At 42.3% G+C, this 21185-nt stretch overlaps 1 protein-coding gene across 2 annotated transcripts in view; it reads right to left on the bottom strand.

The window, feature by feature from the left end:
* LARS2 (leucyl-tRNA synthetase 2, mitochondrial) overlaps positions 1-21185 on the bottom strand; it is a 162387-nt gene that overhangs the window by 75499 nt on the left and 65703 nt on the right. For both annotated transcript variants that reach the window (XM_011952653.1, XM_011952654.1), the window contains one exon: positions 15775-15918. In XM_011952653.1, coding sequence (XP_011808043.1) covers positions 15775-15918 — 144 coding nt within the window. The remainder of the gene's footprint in view (positions 1-15774; positions 15919-21185) is intronic.

Genomic DNA, 21185 nt, shown 5'->3' with positions numbered 1-21185 from the left:
ATTTAAAAAGAAGCAAATGATTTGCAGCTTGTTAAGGCAGGAAAAGCAGGGACACTAAAGGAGATTCAGGATTTAGCTCTCTCCTTATTCACTAAGTCAGGGGAAGCCAGGCAAGGTTAGAAACAGATGCATTCATTATGACTCAGTTCAGCGTGATGGGTTTGACCGATTTTGCTGTCCCAAGTGAGTCAAGGTTTCATAGAAAGAAGAAAATTCACAAAGGTCATAATTCACATCTTTGGCAAATGTGTTTAGTACATTCTTTCCCATAGTCTAGGAACTAAAAAAATTAAGTTCAAGTTTATGAATTTTGAAATTCTAAGTCATTCATAAATGTTCCACAACTAAACAATATCATACATAGGACATTATAAAGTTTATCTTTGCATTTAAAAAATACTAATTTTATAAATATATAAGGGAAACATGAGATTAATTTGTACAAACATTTGCCATTAGAAACGTACATTGATTTTCATCTTGTCTACTTTTAATCCTAAATTCCTTTAAAATGGAGGTCTTTATATAAATTATTCTCTATGGCCTCAAGCACATACCAGCCCTTATTTGATAATGAGATGTGTTCCTTCAACAGATGGATTTAAAAGTCAATCATATTTGTAATGTGAAGATCCCAATTTTAAATTCCTTTACATGACGGTTAATAGAGGCAATATAATGATGCTTTGTTTGGTGTTTCATAATTCATAAAGTGTTTTTCATCTATCTCTTCCCACACTCTGGTATGGTAGCTCATTTTCAGATGAATAAACTTATGTTATAACAGGTTATGTGGCCCATGCAAGCTCACAGGAATTGATGAGCCAGGACTAGAACCTAGATTTACTAACAGTGTTCTTTCTGCTACAGCACAAAGTTTCTTATGTCAATATATGATTAAAAAAACAAAACAAAACAAAACAACAGGCCAGGTCCAGTCGCTCACTCCTGAATCCCAGCATTTTGGGAGGCTGAGGCGGGCAGATCACCTGAGGTCAGGTGTTCTAGACCAACCTGGCCAACATGGTGAAACCCCATCTCTACTAAAAATACAAAAATTAGCCAGGTGTGGTGGTGCTTGCCTGTAGTCCCAGGTACTTGGGAAGCTGAGGCAAGAGAATTGCTTGAACCCACGAGGCAGAGGTTGCGGTGAGCCAAGATTACACCACTGTACTCCAGTCTGGGTGACAGAGCGAGACTCTGTCTTAAACACACACACACACACACACACACACACACACACACACCCAAAGCATTTTCCATATTATCATCTATCTACGCAATCTATCGCTTTAAAATAATTCAATAGGCTATATACTTGTTTTATATGATCACCCATATTTCATTTTACAATAAAAATGTAAAGCAACAACAACGACAAAAACATAACTGCTAAGTTTGGTATTGTGTAGGCTGCAATTCTTAACCCCACAGTGCTCCTGATCTGAATTCAGAGAATATGGCATAGGGAAATGTTGGCCTGTGATCTCTATGGCTCAACTGCAAACTCTGATTTTTCTTTATATTCCACACAGGGCCTGGCCCAAGCCTAGAACTGTGCCTTATCTTGGGCAAATGCTCATTAAATTACCATTTAATTCCCTGTACTCAAGGGAGAGAATTAGAGAGCAGTACTACAGAAGCAGATCCCCAGGCATCTGAGAAGGGAAGTAGTAACCTTTGCAGAATAATTCCTAAATATCAGGCACTTTTATGTATGTTGCCTCATTTAATCTTCACATCAACAGCACAAGTCAAGTTCACGTCCCAGATGAGGAAACAAGTCTCAGAACTTTTCCCTAAGTCACTCCGTAAGTATGGGATGGAGCTGTGGAAGCAACACTTGAAGCAAGATGTAGCTGACTCCCAAGTCCATATTCAGTCTGACACTCTGCTATGCAATTACTACTTTATAACAACAGTCCTTAAATTCAGCTTTCCCATATCTGTATTTCAGACATTCAGCTTATCACACTCTAACTAAAAGGCATGTATTAGAGATCCATCTGCTTCTATTATCTTATTTATATTTTTATTTTCTTCCTAGAAGGAAGACTCTGGTCATAGAACCATAGGGCTGACGTCATCAAAATCCCCTCTCTTTATAGATGAGGACACACAGGCCCAGACAGCAATCTGCCCCATATCACTTAGCTAATTGGAGCCAGGCCTGAGACCACTGTACTCAGGTCTCTCGGTTTATTACTCAGCTTGAAAGGGGACAAACTTGCCACCACATCCCACTCCCTTCCCCACTGACACTAAGGCGTATAACCAGTCATAGGCTCAGTACAGTTTCAGAACACTATGGGGTGACCCAGAGGCACAGGATCAACTGGCTAAAATGCCACACCAGATTCAGAGGCTGGAGATGCTGGTACCAATGGCAGCAATCGCTTAACCAGACCCTTTTTGGGAAAAGATTGTGGCTGTGCCCTTGTTCTCCCCTCATTTCTGCCCGAGCTTGGATCTCCGGCTTTCTCATTCAACTGTGAGTAACCCGATTCTCTTCTAATCAATTCCTCTTTGGCTTAAGTTAACCAGAGTAACTTTATGTTGTTTGCAACCAAGTTTCCTAACTAACAGCAATGGATTATAAAAATTTCAATACCCTAACACATATATATCTATATTAGCTAATATAGTAATGCCTCGATGTCACTATAGCAAAAGTAGATCTTGAATATGTTAATTATATACTAATACAACATGTTAATAAACAATTAATCTTCTGACAAAATTAAGTACGCTAGAATGCTTTTCAATTTTTAGAGCAATTTAGGGGGTCTTAAATGTCAACAAGCATGCAAGTATATTACAAACTTTGAAAATGACCAATAGCTTTTCCTCTCCAAAGACCGATGAGGCTCCATTTAACCTCCAAGCAAACCCATATGTGGTCTAATGGGATCTGATGTCTTTCCATCATATCAAATCCACATTATATGGTCTGAAAATTGGCTCTATCTCCCTGACTGGGTCCAATTCTGATAGCACTTTACATCCATTCCTTTACCAATATTACCGAGCCACTAGTGTATTAGCCCTCTCATTGTGCTTTTTCTTCTAGATTTAATCGTCAAGGCTGGGAAACTTCTTATGGAGGTACCTAGCTTAAAATATTCAGATCTTGATGAGGATGATAGATTCAAATAGGACGAAATGTGAATGCTTTCATATGCTAATTCTGGAACAATGCCTGCTTAAAACCTAACCAAATCTATGAATATTTTTAAAAACCAAAAGAAATTTTTTAAATTAACTAAATGAAATCAACATCTCGAACAACTCTGCAAGCTCTTTTAAGTGCCCACTGTATAATAAACACGTGATTCAGGACTGTTTTCTGATGAACAGGGCTTCAGAAAATACCTTGTCCAATACTGCTGATAACCTCTCCTTCATCTCTGGGCTGGCCCAGACCAGGGCTCCCCCAGAACAAGAATGATGTGAGTAGTTACAGTGCTATAGCTGTTTAAAGAGCTATTTTTGTTTGTTTGGGGTTTTTGTTGAGTTTATATCCTTCCCCTCCCCACCTTTTTTTTTTTAGTGTTGTAATCACAGTGATAGTAGATGGTATTCACCTCATTTCATGTCTTTACATCTGGCAGACAGGACTGGTATGTGTACCTCTTCCCCATACTGGCCAATCTTAATTTATAGAAATCCCACTGGCTCACAGAATCCAAAAACCTGGGAAAATAGCAGGTTTTTAGATTCTCTTTAAAAGTGCTATGAAACCCTTTTCAAATCAAATCTGAGGGAACCCAATATGTAAGAGCTGAAAGAAATGTCCTTTCTCTCCTCTAATTCCTCAATTCCTCGCTATCGACTCCCAAGGCTTTGAAACACTTTGGAAATCATTAACTTATTTAACACCTCTCATTTAACAAATTTTAAAAATGGGGTTGAGAGGTCATGTGATTTCCCTAAACTCAATCAGTCAGCAGCAGATCCAAGATAATGAATTATCCAGATCTTCTGATTATAAAGTTTCCCTGTGGTTGCTATTTGGCCTATATAGAAGTAATGTGGTTTGCAAAGGGGCCTTAAATCCGTTTGTGCTAGGATATGTCTGAAAAGACTGCCACTGTCACTCTAGGGTATACCATCTGAACGAAGATGTTTGAAGAAATTGAAACAGAACTAGGCATTCATGAGTCAAGATGAGCCAGTGTTTAAGAACATGCACCAATAAAAGATGGGCTGAAGTAACATCCAACCAAAAAGGTTTTAGTAATACAAAATATAATCAGGAATAAGAGAGAGAAAGATTAAAACTAAAAAGGTGGGGATAAAAAGAGGATTAAATATAACATGCCTAATATGACTTTCTCTTCAAAGAAGCAGAAATAATGCTAGGAATAAATCCATACTTTCCAAGAGAGAAAGTTGAACTGAAGCATTAAGAACAAGGTATGACACAACCACAAATGAGAATTCTAGAAAAAGTGGGTTGAAAACATGACACATTTTAGAAGACCCAGGCAAAAAAAAAAAAAAGTGCAAGCAAACTGAGAAGTACAGACCCTTTAAAACAAGTGGATGTATTAGCTACTAAGGGGAGGGTGGATAATCAAAAACCTTAAGAGCTGGACACAGATTTGAGAGAATGGAAGACACAAGAATGAACGACAGCATCTAATTAAAATGTACACTTTTTGAAAGCTTGACACTTAGCATACTTATATATCAGTGTGATTTGATTTGCAATTATTTTTGAATTATGATTTATACATATTTTTCTAAAACTTATTCTTGTTGCCAAAATTTCTTTATTCTTTTTTTGGGGTGGGGAAGGGGGGAATCATTTCAATGCAATCACTTTAAAGGCACAATATATATTTAAGTTCTAAAAAAGGAAAATCAATTCTGAAGGCAGCAAAATGTTTAAAAATATAGATATTTCCTCTAGAATATTTTGGAGGAATGACCTTTCTCTCACACTCTAGTCCCCTGACTAGACTCTGGCATGACAATTTACACATTAAAAAAACCCAGTCGGGCGCGGGAGCTCATGTCTGTAATCCCAGCACTTTGGGAGGCCAAGGCAGGTGGATCACGAGGTCAGGAGTTCGAGACCAGCCTAACCAACATGGTGAAACGCCATCTCTAATAAAAATACAAAAATTAGCTGGGCATGGTGGCGGGCGCCTGTAATCGCAGCTGCTCAGGAGGCTGAGGCAGAAGCATTGCTTGAACCCAGACAGCAGAGGTTGCAGTGAGCTGAGATAGCGCCACTGTACTCCAGCCTGGGCGACAGTAAGACTCTGTTTCAAAAAAACAAAAAACAAAAACCAAAAAAACCCATTTGGCATGATGACTACCTTATTTGACTTTAGAGAAGACATGACAAATACATAAATATAATAAAGCCTCCCTATGATAGCCCTGCGTCAACCTCTCATTGGAATGTGATATGTATTCCAAGCAAAATCCATTTGTTGTAGCATCACAATGCAAAACATTTATTTGCAAATACCATTGTACTATCCGAGAGTCTCAATTCCAATGAAAGTGCTGTTAACCCAGCAGGGAAATAATCCATTCCAAGCAAGGCATCCTGCTAATGATATATGACTTGCCAACAAGGTGTGGTTTCGTGGGATTTTAGGGCAAGAGGAAAAGAGGCACCACGCAGCCACACACAGAAGTGCACAGCCCAGAGCTATGGGAAAGTGAGGGACAAACCAAGTGCTATAGAATAGCTTCCAATAAAAGGACTCGTATACATGTAAATGGTGTCACTGGTGCTAGAAAAGAAGGATGTGCTTTCTAGGTATGCCCATCAGGGAATGCCCTGGGGACTGCATTACACAGCCCCATACATGCTCTGTGGAAAAGGATGCAGTAAAGGGAACCAGGAAGTATGGTGGCAGCCAATTTGACTAATCTCTTCTTATCCATATATCCACTCAGGTTACACTTATCCATCTTTTCTTCCCCGCTCTGACCCACCTTTTCAGCAGCAGAACAATTCTAATTCCACTAACTTTGGAGAGAAGGTAACTATAGGTTCTGAAATGTCACCACCACAGTCCTAAGAATGCAGATGATGAAGGCCAAACTTTCCTAACGACAGAGCCACCTGTCTGACGAGATAGCTTCTGATTCGCAGAGCCACCTATGTCACCTCCCTGCCCCGGGTCTACAAGATAAGGGAGAGGCTCCCACAGGAGAGGGAGGGAGTAGTTAAATAGCTACAACTTGAAAATTGTCCTCAGTCTAATCTGTGGCATTAGACTATCCTTGCCTGAAAAGGTGGTCTCATTCCAGGAAAGGGGAGTCTTGACGGCAAGTCTGAAAGCTTTTACTGGTCTAATCATGAAAAACAAAATGGTAACAGCCATCCCAGGGGATATTCTACTCACTTGCCTTCAAGTTGGAAGCCTCCCTGTAGACTGAATATTTGCAAGAACATAAGATCATCCCTTTCTAAGACACTCAGGTCTAAAGAAGATGTGCAAATAAATTATGATATAGCCCTGATATCATGCTGTTTTCTTTTATAATTATCAAAATGATAATTTTTTTTTTTTTTTTTTGAGACAGGGTCTCACTCTGTCACCCAGGCTGAAGTGGGTGATCTCGGCTAACTACAGCCTCCACCTCCTGGGGTTCAAATGATCCTCTCACCTCAGCCTCCTGAGTAGCTGGGACTATAGGCGCATACTATAGGTGAACACCAGCACATGCAGTTAATTTTTGTATTTTTTGTAGAGATGAGATTTCGCCAGTTGCCCAGGCTGGTCTTGAACTCCTGGCCTCAAGTGATCTACCTGCCTTGGCCTCCCAAAGGACTGTTGGGATTACAGGCATGAGTCACTTTGCCTAGCAATAACATTTTTATGGAAATTTTGTAAGAGAAGAAGAAAATTAACAATTACCCACAATTGGTCAAAATACCCAGGGAGAAGACTATTAATATTTTGTTCTATATCCTTCCATCCTACTTATATCGTACCTTCTATTCATTCTAAGATATACATTTTCCCAAAAACTCTGACGCTGGGACATGACACCATACATCTTACAATCAATGGTATCTTACAATATATTGATAGCATTTTTCTTTCTTAATGGAGCATTCAATTTAAAACTAATCATGTCAGGATTGATAAAATCTAGTACGTTTGTATATATGCTTTTACATAGTTAAAAGCATCTTGTTAATATACTCTTTTAAAACTACAGAATGCATTTTACCTGAGTTTTCAACTTGTTATAGCTCTACTAAGTCTCTATTTTGAGCAAATCTGACACTTAGAGCTAGCCATCCGGGAACACTAAGCAAATATACAGAGAAGTGGAAAGGTGCTGTGGAAAAGCGTCTCTCTGCATAAGAGAATGGTTATTTTGAAAAACACAGTATTGTCATGTATGTATGTGTTAATGACTATTTGCTTCCTTCATAGCAGCAGCCACTGGATGGGTCTTTACTGGTCTCTGTGCAGCTGGGCTCAGAAGAACTCAGGGTAAGGACAGAGCACTGGAGTAAATAATGACAAAAGCAGGACAGAGAGGACAATGAGTCAATTCCATCAAGAACAAACCAGAAAACCTCTAATCACCACACTTTCCATTACCTGGCCATTTGTGCCCTCTCTGTACTTATTGCATTTCCTATTGCAAATGCTCTGCCTTCCCGCAACACATGCTAACTGGCTATTGTCTGCATATGATTCTCAGAAATACTCAGTTGCTTGGAATTGTCCCCAAGAGCAGGGGTAAAGAATGCAGGTGAAACCCTGTCTCTACTAAAAATGCAAAAATTAGCTGGGCATGGTGGCAGCTGCTTGTAATCCCAGCTACTCAGGAGGATGAAGGAGGAGAATCACTTGAATCTGGGAGGTGGAGGTTGCAGTAAGCCGAGACTGTACCACTGCACTCCAGCCTGGGAGACAGAGTGACATTCGGTCTCTACTACTACTACTACTAATAATAATAAAGAATGCAGGACTGGGACTGAGGAGACCCAAGTTGGGTTCTGGCCCTTCCCTGGTCTTGGTACCTCGATTATAAAATAAGATGTGGGCTGGGTCAGCAATTTTCAAGAATGGGACACACACCTCAGGATGGCAGTCAGCCCCCTGGGAAGGAGTGAGGAGGACATGATGTGGGCTGCTCAAAATAAAGCAACACCTTATTCATTTATTTTAATTTCTTTTCAGACATCATATTGATTTTGCAATTTCAAGCAGCAGTAAAAGCAGGCATGAGGGGTTTTCTGTTTATTTGCTTTTATGTTTTTCAGATCAGGGCAGGGATTAAAAAGGGACCCTGAACGAAATGCTCTCTCAGGTTTCTTCTAGCTTTGAAGTTCAAATAACTCTCTAAGTTAAAGAGGTTCATTGGTGACACCAGGCCTCTGCAGTGATCCCTGAGACCCCTCAACATGAGGCTAAATACATCTCTTCCCATGGAGTCCAGGCTGACACCTCAAGAAGACCTGTACACCCAAAAAACAGGAGCTCAAAAAGGCCACTCAGGGTTCAAAAGGAACACACAATGCTTTTCTATCTTTATTGTTTCCTGAACAAATTTACAATTTATTTCATTGTCCATATACCAGAAGAAGTATACTATTAAATTATTTCTTCCATTTTTCCTTTGCAGTCATTCCATCTTAGAAACAAAACATGAAAACCTTTTTCTTTGCAGAGCAGGTTGCTGACCCAGACACCGTGCTTCCTGCAGAAGTTTTCTTTTATTCTCATACACTCTGGAGTATGTGTGCCAAGCATAGCTGTCTTTATTTCACTGACAGGGAGGGACAGTGGAGTGTGGGCAAGAAGTCAGGGCTAAGGGAAATGAGATGATGGTAGAGAATTGACCTAATAAGAGACTAAAACAGATGTGACTAGGCACTCGGTGGGGACACTTGGGAGGTCAGCAGGAAGGCCCTGCACTCAAGGAGGGAAACCTGATGGCCTGTACTGTCTCTGTACCATTTAGAAACACCATTGGTTTTGGAATCCCAGAGCGAGGGCCCAGTCCCGTACCAACCCCTGGCGGACCTTTCCTGGAGGAAGTTCCCTCTCCGGCCTGCTGAGAGCCAGCCACTTGCCTCCTCCCAGCATCTTGCCCAGGCCCCAAGCTGTTACTAAAGGTTTTACTCCCTCTATTCAGGCAACTTTTTGCTTGCCTGGGAAGTGCCAGGGAAAAGCCAACCTCAAGTTGTCTACTTTTCTGTGGCCTTTGTGCCATTCCCACCCCTGCCCAGTCCCATCCCTAGAAGGACTTCTGAGGGGCTGGCTCTCCCAGTAACAACTTCCACCTGGTCCCTGTGGCACTGGCCACTCTGGCCAGCAATCATGCTGAGAAGGGCTGAGAGCAAAGGATGGAGGGTAGAAGGGAGTTCAACTTAGAATAGCTTAGGAGAGAAAAGATGCTGGAGAGGCAGGGAAAACAGAAAACAGAAGCAGGAGATATTATGTAAGAAGGAGCAGAATTTAACTATTAATTAGCTTTGTGAGACAGGGAGTCCAAACCAGATCCCTGGGACTGGGAGCAGAATCTACTGTAGCCAAGAGAAGAGACAGCCACGGCGTGGGGGAGAATCCTGACAGGGAGGCTGGGGGCTCTGAGGGTGTGGCTGAGCACCGGTCTGAGAACAGGGGTTAAGAGCCGGCATGGACTCTGGCCTCCTACCCCACAGTATCTAATCTTTTTTCAAGTGAGGAGGGATAAGGCCACCCTCAACCCTGTCTGACCAGAGGGGCATGGTGGGGATAAATGCAGTAGGAGCTTCGAGGCCATAGAGCTTTTAAGAGAAAGCCCTTGTCGTAGATAAACCCAAGCATCATCATCATCACCAAATTCCAGCCCTGGCCTGGTCCTCAGAGCCCTGCAGAGAAGCTGACAGTTTGCTAAACATTTCTCACTTGCTCCTCTCAGTTCTGTCATTTTGCCTCTTCTACCAACATCTAATTTGTGCCCCCCACCCCCATCCCACCCCCTTAGAAGGCACAGTATGCACACACAAGAGGAGGAAGTGCTTTGAGGCACAAACAGGAGGAGATGCTTTCTTGAGGTCAGAGGGCAGAGTAGGGTCAAGTTACCAAACTTCTCTAACAATTCCTTTGCAAAGCTTCCAGAGCAACACAGGGGTGACAAGGGTGAAGGGGATTAAGGGTGCAATGTGACTGGAGAGGCACTTCCTGGTGCTACCCGTGACCCAGCCTCTGTTCTGGGGCTGAGACAGGATCTGAAGTTAGGAGCAGAAAGCCAGGCAAGAGGCCCAATTTCCAGGGGGCAGCCAAATGCTTCCATAAGCATCCCAGTGCCTCAGAGTTGGAACAAAGGTCCCCTAACGGTCTTCATTCCACAGTTCAGGTGACTCTTGGAGGCTGGACCCTGCCTCACTGCTTGTGTGAGGCTGTCTCTTGGCTCTAACGTCCTCCGCCACCTCCCCAAAGAACTCCTGGCACAAACTTCCCTTCTCTCCCCTTACCTCCTCTCTCCTCCAGCCCTGTGTTTGCATGCTCTGCAGGGTAAAACAAGACCAGTGTGTTCTGGTAAAGTTACTTCTGCTTTACTCACAAGTTCACAGGTAAAATCAGGAGGACAGGAACAAAGAGGGCAGGGAAATGGGCGCTTATTGCCTCCAGTGCCCACTGATTTCATAATGGCTCACTGTTGCCCATCTGCTTCTCACCAGCAGAAATTCATCCTAGTTAGAAATACTCCATGAAGAAGGTTCCCTGCACATCTGCAGGACAATAAGATGCTCCCTTGCAGACATTCTGCGCTTCCCATCTTCCACCACTTCCCCAGTGATGCCTCCTTGGACTGCTGGGCAGATCTGGGGCTCCTCCTCCTCCTGCACTCTCCTGCAGGGGACGTGATGGCTCATGTCCACCACTGTCTGTGGCACTCGAGTCTAAGCTCCTTAAGAGCAGAGACCTCAGCTGCTCTGTCTGTATTCTTAGCACCCCACCTAGGGTCTGGCCAGGCACTCAATAACATCTCAGGAAAAAAAAAATGAATGAATTCAGACCACGGAGAAGGAGGAGAGACTGCTGGTTTAACAGCTCAGCCGCTCAGATTTGAATCCCCATGCTGTTACTTATCACTAGTATGAGCCTCAGTCTGCTCATCAGTAAAATGAAGATAAGAGGAATACCTACCCTCAAAAGATTAAAGTGAGGGTTCAGTAAGATGGTACAAAGAAAGGCCTGAGCTCTGATCTGAGATAATCAGGTAGGAAATGAGAGGCAAATGCAGACTTAGTTTGTATTACAGCAGTTGCCATATAACTCCTGAAAACTGGGAAAATATAACCACCAATTTGGTGTGGGGGTTGACTAAGCACCATGAGGGCATGGTTATGTCCATTTAACACCAAGGAGGGGCGCGTGCATGATGCCCAGGGGCTGAGAGCCTGCACTGCAGCCAAGAGGGGCCAGCAGAGTCAGCAGGAGATATCAAAATCACAACTCTAATAGAGAAGTTCAAATGTGAGACCTTCTCTCTATTTGCCTCTCCTTCCAGTTGTCACTCTGCTGTCAGGAACTGAGGCATTCCATCAGACTCTGAATCCCTTTTGCTTGCTGTATATAAGGCTCCAATCCATCCTCCTCTCCTTGCTCTCACCTCAGCAGTGCTGCCCACAAGACACCGCCCACACAGCTCTGCCAAGACTAATTCATGTTCTTCAGATACTCCTACTGCAAGTTTTCTTTTTCACAGAATGAGTGGCTGAAATCACTTTTAATGTTTCACAAAGCAAACAATCCTAGGAAGACTGGGTGGGGGGTAAGAGGAGAAAAATCAAATATAACACAGAACAGCCTGAATAGAGCATGTTTATATTACTGGGTTCTCTGTAATTTTCACATCAGGCATTGTCTTTAAAATTAGGAAGTTAAGTGAATGAAAGGAGGGCTCCTTCACAGCCATGCTCCCAAGAAGACCACAGCCATACATCACAGAGGCAGCCCGCAGAGCTGCAAAACGAGATGCAAATACAAAGCTCTAAAGATAACTGTGCAGGCACAGCTCACTGCCTATCCCAGCACCCACTGCCCAGCCTCTTCCCCACTCCAGCTCAACTACAGAAGCTAAAAAGCCCAAGCCTGCTTTCCTAGTCTCCCTTGAAGCTGGGGGTGGCCAAAACACACCTGGGGCTAACAGGACATCAGTGGAATTCTACTGGGGATTTTTGAGAAAGTTTTTGTTTTCCAGATAAAAGGAACAGTTTTTGGCACTGCCCTTTCTGCTTCTTTTCTTTTCTTTCTTTTTTTTTTTTTGTAGAAATGGGGGTCTCAATATTGCCTAAGCTGGTCTTGAACTCCTAGGCTCAAGTGATCCTCCCACTTCAGCCTCCCAAAGTGCTGAGATTACAGGCATGAGCCACTATGCCTGACCCTTTTCTTTCTGTCTTAAATGGAGATGCAATGTCTGGAGCTGCAGCAACCATCTCTCCATAAGGTGACAGAAGACAGGGCCAAGAGAACTACTGAGATGACAACTCAGAACCCTATCCCAGTTCAGTCTTGGCAGACTGTTATGTGGGTACAGTAATTTCCCATTCATTTAAGCCACTGTATTTCAGGTTTCCAGTTGCTTGCAGCTGAAAGCATTACTAACTGATTCAACATCTCATCCTTATCTATATAGGAGGATTTCTTCACTAACTCAAGACGATTTTTATCATACCAGGTTTTAAAACAGATGTCCTACCTCACTCAATCTTTGAAGTTTTGGACCTAATTTCCCAAATAATTTTCCAAATAATCCAAATAATAATTTCCCTATTATTTTCTATATCTACTCAAATATCTCCTGGCCATTTCAAACTTAAAAGGGTCAGGACTATGTCTCTTCCAGGACTCCCTATCCCAGTAAGCAGCTTAACCATTCACGTGCTATTCAAGCCAGGGTTTCCTCAATGTTACCATCTCCTACATACTGTCTTCCAATATATTACCAAGCTCTATAGATTTTGCCACCTGAGTATTTTTCTAACCTACTTACTTATCTCTACTATTCTCACCCATGTCTAAATTTTGCATGCCTGGACCATTGCAATAGCCTTCTAACTGGTCTCTCTGCATCCACACTTGCCCTTCCTTCCACAGTGATCTTATAAAAACATAAATCTGACCATGCCATTCCCTTCCTTAGAATCCTTTAGTGGTTTCCTATGGTCCCCATGGTTAAAGTGCAAATTCCTCAAGACCTAAAGACCTTGCCTGATCTAGCCCCTAAACATCTCTCCAGCCCTATCTTGAGCCTTTCTGCTTGGCTCTTTTAGTTTAAGCTACAGTGTCCTTTCAGTTTTTCAAACCCATCATAAATCTCTCTGTTTTAAGGCCATTACACGTGCTGTTCACTACATAGGTGTGTGAGGGGGGAGCTTCCCTGAAGTTTTATGTCTACCTAACCCTTACTTATCCCTCTGTAGCACAAAGAGTGGATTTTTCATTTCAGATATTAAACTTTCATATTCTAGATTTCCAACTGATTCATTTTTTTTTTTAAGTTTCCACTGTCTCCTGAGATTCCCCATCTGTTCATTCATTATGATCATGTTTTCCTTTAAGTCCCAGACAATTTATATGATAAATGTCTTTGACTTTATTTACTAATTCCAACATCTGGGTCATCTCAGGGTCTATTTCTATTGGAATGCCTTTTCCCCCCCTTGATTTTAGGCCATAATTTCCTGCTTCTTTACAAGTCTAGTAATTTTAATTATATGTTGTACATTGCAGATACAACCTTGGGAGCCTGGATTACACTGTCTCCCTTTAAAGATGTGGAATTTTGTTCTGGAAGTTCCTTTGGAAACACTCAGGCTTATTTTATTTTGTATTAGAGTCTTAGGGTGTCATCCCTACTCTAATGCATGGCCTTTTTGGGGGTCTCTACTATATACCCTTAGCTGAGTCATAATGCCAATGTTTTCCAGTACTGTACAGCCCCCTCATGTCTGTGTCTCTGTTCTGTTCTCCGCCCCATAGCATTGATCTCTGTTAGGCTTCATGGAGTCTTGCTCTCCCTCTTCTCCAGATTTTCAGAGCAAACCGAGTGCTGACCTCAAAGACAGTTTTTTCAATACATCTACACAGGTGTTCAGCAAGAAACAGGTGAGTCACCATGGTAACTAACCATTTCCACTGAACAGTTGAAAATTCACAGCTGACAATTTAAAGAATAATGCTCCTCAGTTAGGTTATTACATTTCCAACTAGCGGCAGAGGTCAAAACAAAAGAGCTAATTAGGTGGCCTCTCCAACAATGCCTATAACAGAATCATCAGACAGGTCCAAGAGGTAACCAAGCATCCCTCCTGGTAATGTAGTGGACCCCAACTGTCAGCAGATGGGGGTTCCCACTGCTTGGGGTGATAGAGAATGCAACATCCTCAGCTTTGTTCTTCACATTCAGTCTCCAATATTGCTGTGCTTAAAAGGAACAAGGCACCATGTTAGCAAGTTCTAATGAGCACTTCTCCAAATCCATATGCTATTCTCTGCTGCATTCAGAATAAATGAAAATGGAAAAATAGCCTCATTTAAGACATGTCTTTTGCATGAGGAAACTAGAGGTCATATTTCTGTATGGCACTGGTATTGTGAGTTGGTGTCCTACAATTCTAATTCACAGAGTTTTGTAGTGACCACGGGTTATTGAGAACCTTGTGCTTTCTTTGTATATAAGAACGACAGTATTGGATCTAACCCAGAGGCCATTTCAGTCAATACCCACAAAGCAACTCACAGGCCACCATGAAAGGGGACAACTATCCTTCTTATGGTGACTATCACAGGGGAAGAACAACATGACATACCATAAGTAGTCCTTCATGATGCCCTTACCTTTTCAGACCCTACTTACATCCAGTCTCATGCATGCATAAGAATACAAAGGTCACTAAATTGCCATGTGAATGACCCTAATTTCCTTTAATCATTTCTCTCTGGAGTTTCAGGGAGTGACCCCTCAACTCCAGCACCTTGAAACATGGTAAGCTCAAAGAGCACATTGCACAGAGTGGTCCCAATACGTACAGAACCGATTTTTTGCCCAGGCTCTTGGTGATTTAATAAGCAAGCCCCTACTTTCAATGATTGGTTTTGACTTGAATCTCTGAACAGGAAAGAGCTAGAAGGCACCTTAAAGACTCCTTGGTCCAACCTGCTCATTGTATTGATGAGAAAACTAAGGCCCAGGAACCAGTTTATCAAGCTTTAGTGCCTGGCTTAGTTCATTTTCACTTGGTCTTCCCTGATGGAGGCCAGCCATCTCTTCACTTCTTTTAGATAATCTCTTCTGGACCTCCATTGAAAAATTTAAGAATGTGAAGTCCAGAGTTGGGTGGGAAAGACATGCACCAAAGTTAATAAACCAAAGGTCCATTTACTTATCTGAGATTCTATTTTATCTTTCTGGAGGTCTCATCAGAACTACACAGTTGAAGACACTTTTTTCTCTCTCTTTTTTTAAAGGCCACCTCTCTCTTTTTTAAAGCTTTATCACTGATACAATTATGGATGACTTTTGACCTCTGTGGCAGTGAGCTGAAAGGTCAGCAAACAATGGCCTACAATGACCTCTAGGTTCTATACTTGACTTACAATTGAAGATACCAGCCCATCACCAGCAAAGTGAGTGATGAGGCTCAGCTGCTTCCTGTCTGTACACCCATGGCTCTGAGCCCCTCCTAGAGCTCACCCCCCACAGTGAGGCTCTCTCCTACCCAGAAGCCTTTGGTGTTGCTTGCCAGCATATAAGGCATTAGTGGGGAGTCTCCAGGCTGACACTCACCTTTGCATAAGCAGTTGTCTTAATAAACCACTGTCTGAGGTACTTCTGTTCCACCTTTGCTCCAGAACGCCATGAACAGCCATGTTCGTCCACCTGCTCATTGGCGAGCACTGTTTGATCCACTGGGTCCCAGTTAACCAGGGCCTATATAATTCATGAAACAAAGTGGCACAATCTGGTGAGTACTCTTTTTTTTTTTTTTTTTATACAGAGTGTCACACTGTCGCCTGGGCTACAGTGCAGTGATGATCTCAGCTCATTACAACCTCTGCCTCCTAGGTTCAAGTGATTCTCCTGCCTCAGCCTCCCGAGTAGCTGGGATTACAGGTGCCTACCATCACACCTGGCTAATTTTTGTATTTTTAGTAGAGATGGGGTTTCACCATGTTGGCCAGGCTGATCCACCTACAGGCTGATCCACTTACAGCTGATCCACCCGTCTTGGCCTCCCAAAGTGCTGGGATTACAGGCGTGAGCCATCACATAGGTGAGTACTCATTTAATGAGACCATCCTGAGGTTTCTTACATGGGAGAAGGCCTGCAAATGCAATGGCTCTGCTCTGTGGAGTACTGCTTGGTAAAGAAACCACTTGCAAGTTGTACAAAGAACACACTGATTTCCTCTGTGCTTCCATCTTATTAGAACAGGCTTGGGAAAGAAGCCTTTAAGGATGTGTCTAACTTAACTTTGGTATCTTATATGAAAGGATGAACTTTTAGGATGGAAAATCTTAGCAAGCAGAATAAAAGAAGAAAAAATGGTACCTATTTAAAATTTAAACAGAATAGGATTATTTTAGGGAAATAAATCTTCAGTGTACAACTCGATAAATTTTTACAGTTACATACTCATGTAACCATCACTCATTTCAAGATAAAGCACATTTCCAGCACCCTAGAAAACTCTGTTGTGCCTTCTACCAATCAATACCTGCCCCCACAATGGTAGTTCTTCTGAGCTCTGTCTCCATGGATTCATTCAGCTGATAGAACACATAAAACATGTAGTCTTAACTATTATGAAGATTCATTCTCTCCATAGAGTTCTAGTTAGTGTTTATCTTCATTTAAAATAAATACCTCTGTCATCTACATTCACACCTTTATGACATTCAGGTACCACTTGGTACAAAGAAGGAAATGAGTACAGAGAGATGTGTTGGGGACTTAAAATATCCTGACTTCATATACTTTTTTTTGTAATTTTTTTTTTCTTTGAGACAGAGTTTTGCTCTTATTGCCCAGGCTGGAGCACAATGGTTGCGATCTTGGCTCACTGTAACCTCCGCCTCCTGGGTTCAAGCGATTTTCCTGCCTCAGCCTCTTGGGTAGCTGGGATTACAGGCATGTGCCACCAAGTCCAGCTAATTTTGTATTTTTAGTAGAGATGGGATTTCACCATGTTGGTCAGGCTGGTCTTGAACTCCTGATCTCAGGTGATCCACCCACCTTGGCCTCCCAAACTGTTGGGATTACAGGCATGAGCCACCATGCCTGGCTGTAAAAATTTTAATAAGCAATTCTAATAAGAGATTGTGTTCACTATTACCCATTTGCCCCTCCAGACCCTCTTCCTGCCCTGTTCTGTGGCCCAAGAAGTTGACCTCTGTGACCTGCATTCCCTTGAACCCTTGCCTTCCGGTTGGGTTCAATCGACCACAGGCACACTGGCTGCCTCCTGGCCACGGGCTGGCAGGGGTCACGTGCCTCTACTGAAGGTCATCACCTCTGTTGGGCAGGTCTCCCCTGCTGCTACAGCTACTGCTCTCCCATGTTCCACTAACTGCTCCCTAACGTTGCCCCTGCAGCCTAGAGGCAGCAAAGGCATCCTTCTGCTGCCAGGGTCAAACGCATCGCCATCCTTTCTGAGTTTCCCTGAACTCCACACAAATAGTCCTTTATCAAATTTTCTTCAATGACTCCTTTCAGGTTTGCTCTCTCTTTCTTGCTGGAACCCTGACTGATCCAGAGATATGTCTAAAAGTTACATAAAAAGTAGGGGTGAGGGGAGGCTAACCCATCTGTGGGTTGTAATTTGTGGGCTGCAATTTTACAACCAGAAGCAGTACCTCCACTGAAAAATTTAACTACGTGAAGTCCAGAGTTGGGTGGGAAAGACATGCATTTGTTTCCCTTCTAAGATAGGGTTCCCAAAAGCCTTGACTTAATAAGTACATAGAGACAAAATATGGGACAAAAGTACCTTAGACCTAAAAACTTAAATAAACCAAAGGTCCATTTCCTTATCTATTATTCCTGCCTGTATTAGGGGGTTAGAGAGAAGGGCACCACTTCATTATTTCTTCTTTTTTTTTGAGACAGGGTTTCACTCTGTCACCCAGGCAGGAGTACAGTGGCACAATCTCGGCTCACTGCAACCTCCACCTCCTGGGTTCAAGCGATTCTCCTGCCTCAGCCTTCCAAGTAGCGGGGACTCTAGGTACCCACCACCATGCCCAGCTAATTTTTGTATTTTTAGTAGAGACAAGGTTTCACCATGTTGGCCAGGCTGGTGTCAAACTCCTGACCTCAGGTGATCTACCTGCCTCGGTCTCCCAAAGTGCTGGGATTATGGGCATGAGTCACCGTACCCAGTCTTAATTATTTCTTTTTAAAAAATTATTAATTGAAAAATCATAATTGTATTTATGGAATACAGTGTGATATTTTGATATATGTACACAATGTAGAATAATTAAGCTAATAAAACATTTTTTGTGGTGATAAATTTACTCTTTCAGTTATCTTGAAATACACAAAACATTATGACTGACTAGAGTCACCCTCCTGTGCAGATCTCAAAATGTATTCCTGCGTCTAGCTGAAACTTTGTACTCCTGACAGTACTTCCCATTCCCTTGCTCCACCCCTACCCCTCCGGCCTCTGGTAACTATCATTCTACTCTCTACTTCTAGGAATTCACCGTTTTTTAGGATTCCACATATAAGTGAGATCACATGGTATTTGCCTTTCTGTCCCTGGATTATTTCACTTAGCATAATGTCTTCTAGATTCATTCCTGTCATTCCCAAATGACAGAATTTTATTGTTTTTTGAAGCTGAATACTATTCCATTGTGTATATACTCCACATTTTCCTTATTCATTCGTCCGTTGATGGACACTTAGGTTGATTCCACATCTTGGCTACTGTGAATAGTACTGCAGTTAACATGGGTGTACAGATATCCCTCCGACACACTGATTTCAATGCCTTTGGATATACTCCCAGAGGTGGGATTGCTGGATCATATCGTAGTTCTATTTTTCATTTACTGAGGAACCTCCATACTGTTTTCCATAATGGCTGTAGCAATTTACATTTCTACCCACAGTGTACACAGGTTCTGGAAGGGTTCCACTTAAAATAACACGTAGAAAGGACCAAGTACTGCTTAGGAATGTAGGCAGTTCATTCAAGAGGCATCTCCCCACTCCAGACAACCCATGCACAACTAAAACTGTATGAAATATAAAAAAAAAAAAAGTAGAAAAAGAGCACCCCATATCCCTCCACCTCTGTCTCTTGTCCCCGGCAAACCTCAGAGGATTTAGAATAGGTAAATACTTGGTACTGCAGATTGCAAGAACAAATAGGACTGTATTTTCTTATCGACATTTCCCACATAGCCTGGCATCTCTCAGGTTCTGGGTCACAAAATACAATGAGGAAGGTGTGTTCCTAAGAGGTCTGCACATCATAATAAAACCCAGGCATCGAATGAAAGACAAAACAAAACAAAAACAAAAAAAGCAAAACACAAAGGCAATTCCTCCCCCTAGTGAAAGACTTGGGGGGAAGGGGAAAAACACCAAAAGAAATAGTGTCTCAAAAGATGCATCAGCTGTGAGAATCCACATGATTTCTTTCTAGAACTCCAATCCACCTCAGCCACAGAGTTGCAGATTCAGGCTCAGACTTTCCAAAAGCGGTTAAATTAGGAGTCATCAAAATCCAGGGCCCTGGGGCTCAGGGAGCACAGCACTTGCAACTCCTTGAAGCCCTGGAGTTGTTTCCTAAATCCCTTTGCTCAGGTCTCCTCTCTTGGACAACTGTCTCTATCAATAGCTTCCCTCATCCAGCAATCCTGGATTTCCACATTTTGAACATTTACTTGGATGAACATGCTGATTTTTAAGCAAGCACAGCCTTATGAATAGGATATAATTTCTGGGCAACTTCACTGACTCTATACATTTCCCTGGTTGGCATTTATGTTATCTATCACCAACTGAAGCCAATTCCATGTTCCTTTGTAGTTAACTAGCCTTATTTGTAACATAAAGTCAAGCCTGTATTGAAATGAATCTTAAATTAACACTGAAATCATCAAAACACTTGCAAACATACTGAACTCTGGGTTGATTTTATCCACTGCTTCCCTCACAATAGTTATCTGGGAATATCACAGAATTGGACATTCCAAAGAAGGTAATTTCCCTTCTTATTAAAGGGTTAAACATTAGGACTAATATTTTTTGCTTGAGTGATTTGTGGGAAGCTTTTAGGAAGCGTTTTAGAAATGCACCTCATAACACAATTACAAACACAAAGGAGCCATGTTCATAAAGGGTCAAATCTGCACAGTGATTAGTCGGAGCAGGTATTTTTGTCTCTTCTCTCTACTCTTCTTTGCCATTAGGCTCTTGGAGTTGTAGGTGACTTTGGGCTCCCTTGGGTATTATGTGGGCAGTATTCTCCTAATTTATCAGCTTTCCTATCTGTGACACAGCAGCTGTGGGGCTTGCTGCCCCAGCTAGTCCTACTGTTTCAAACCCTCACGCCTCTTATCTCATCGTTACCATTTCTCCTCTTCCCTCAGATTCTCCTTGCCTTGCCTCCTTGCCTCGCCCTTCACACAAGGTGCCTGTCCGTTCTAGATCATACCCACCATCAGCATGCTTTTGTCTCTTGGCCAGCATATCACTCCTCAGGCCCTTGTCTACTCTCCATTGTTTTCCCCGCCTCTCTCTCCTCAAACTCTGCTTTTCTTTTCTTTCTTTTCTATTCTTTCTTCTTCTTTTTTTTTTTTTTTTTAAATACTATCAAAGACCTTTTCTGAATATACTGTCAGCTTCAGGTTCCAGAACGCTAGTAAAATATATATTTTAGGGTACTGATTTTTTTCAAGGTCTATTAGCTTCCTTCTTGACAAAGCATGCTTAACTAAGGAACATCACATAGGTCTTATAAAGTAGCTCTGAAAATCAACCTTGCTCCATTCCATCCAGAATAGGCCTGAATTTGGACTAAGTCCAGGGGGATCCCACAAAGCTACCATTTGTTATGTCACCACATTCCAAAGCCACAAGGAGGCACAGTGGAAGAGGTGCCAGTATGTAGCAATTCTTTCAGTATGCTTCCTGAAGCCAAGGCCACACTGCAAACTTAGCTTTACCTAGTGGGTAA

The sequence above is a fragment of the Colobus angolensis genome, unplaced genomic scaffold (genome assembly GCF_000951035.1).
Source record: "Colobus angolensis palliatus isolate OR3802 unplaced genomic scaffold, Cang.pa_1.0 Scaffold344, whole genome shotgun sequence".
Classification (NCBI taxonomy): Eukaryota; Metazoa; Chordata; class Mammalia; order Primates; family Cercopithecidae; genus Colobus; species Colobus angolensis.
This window is presented reverse-complemented; position numbering and strand designations above follow the sequence as displayed.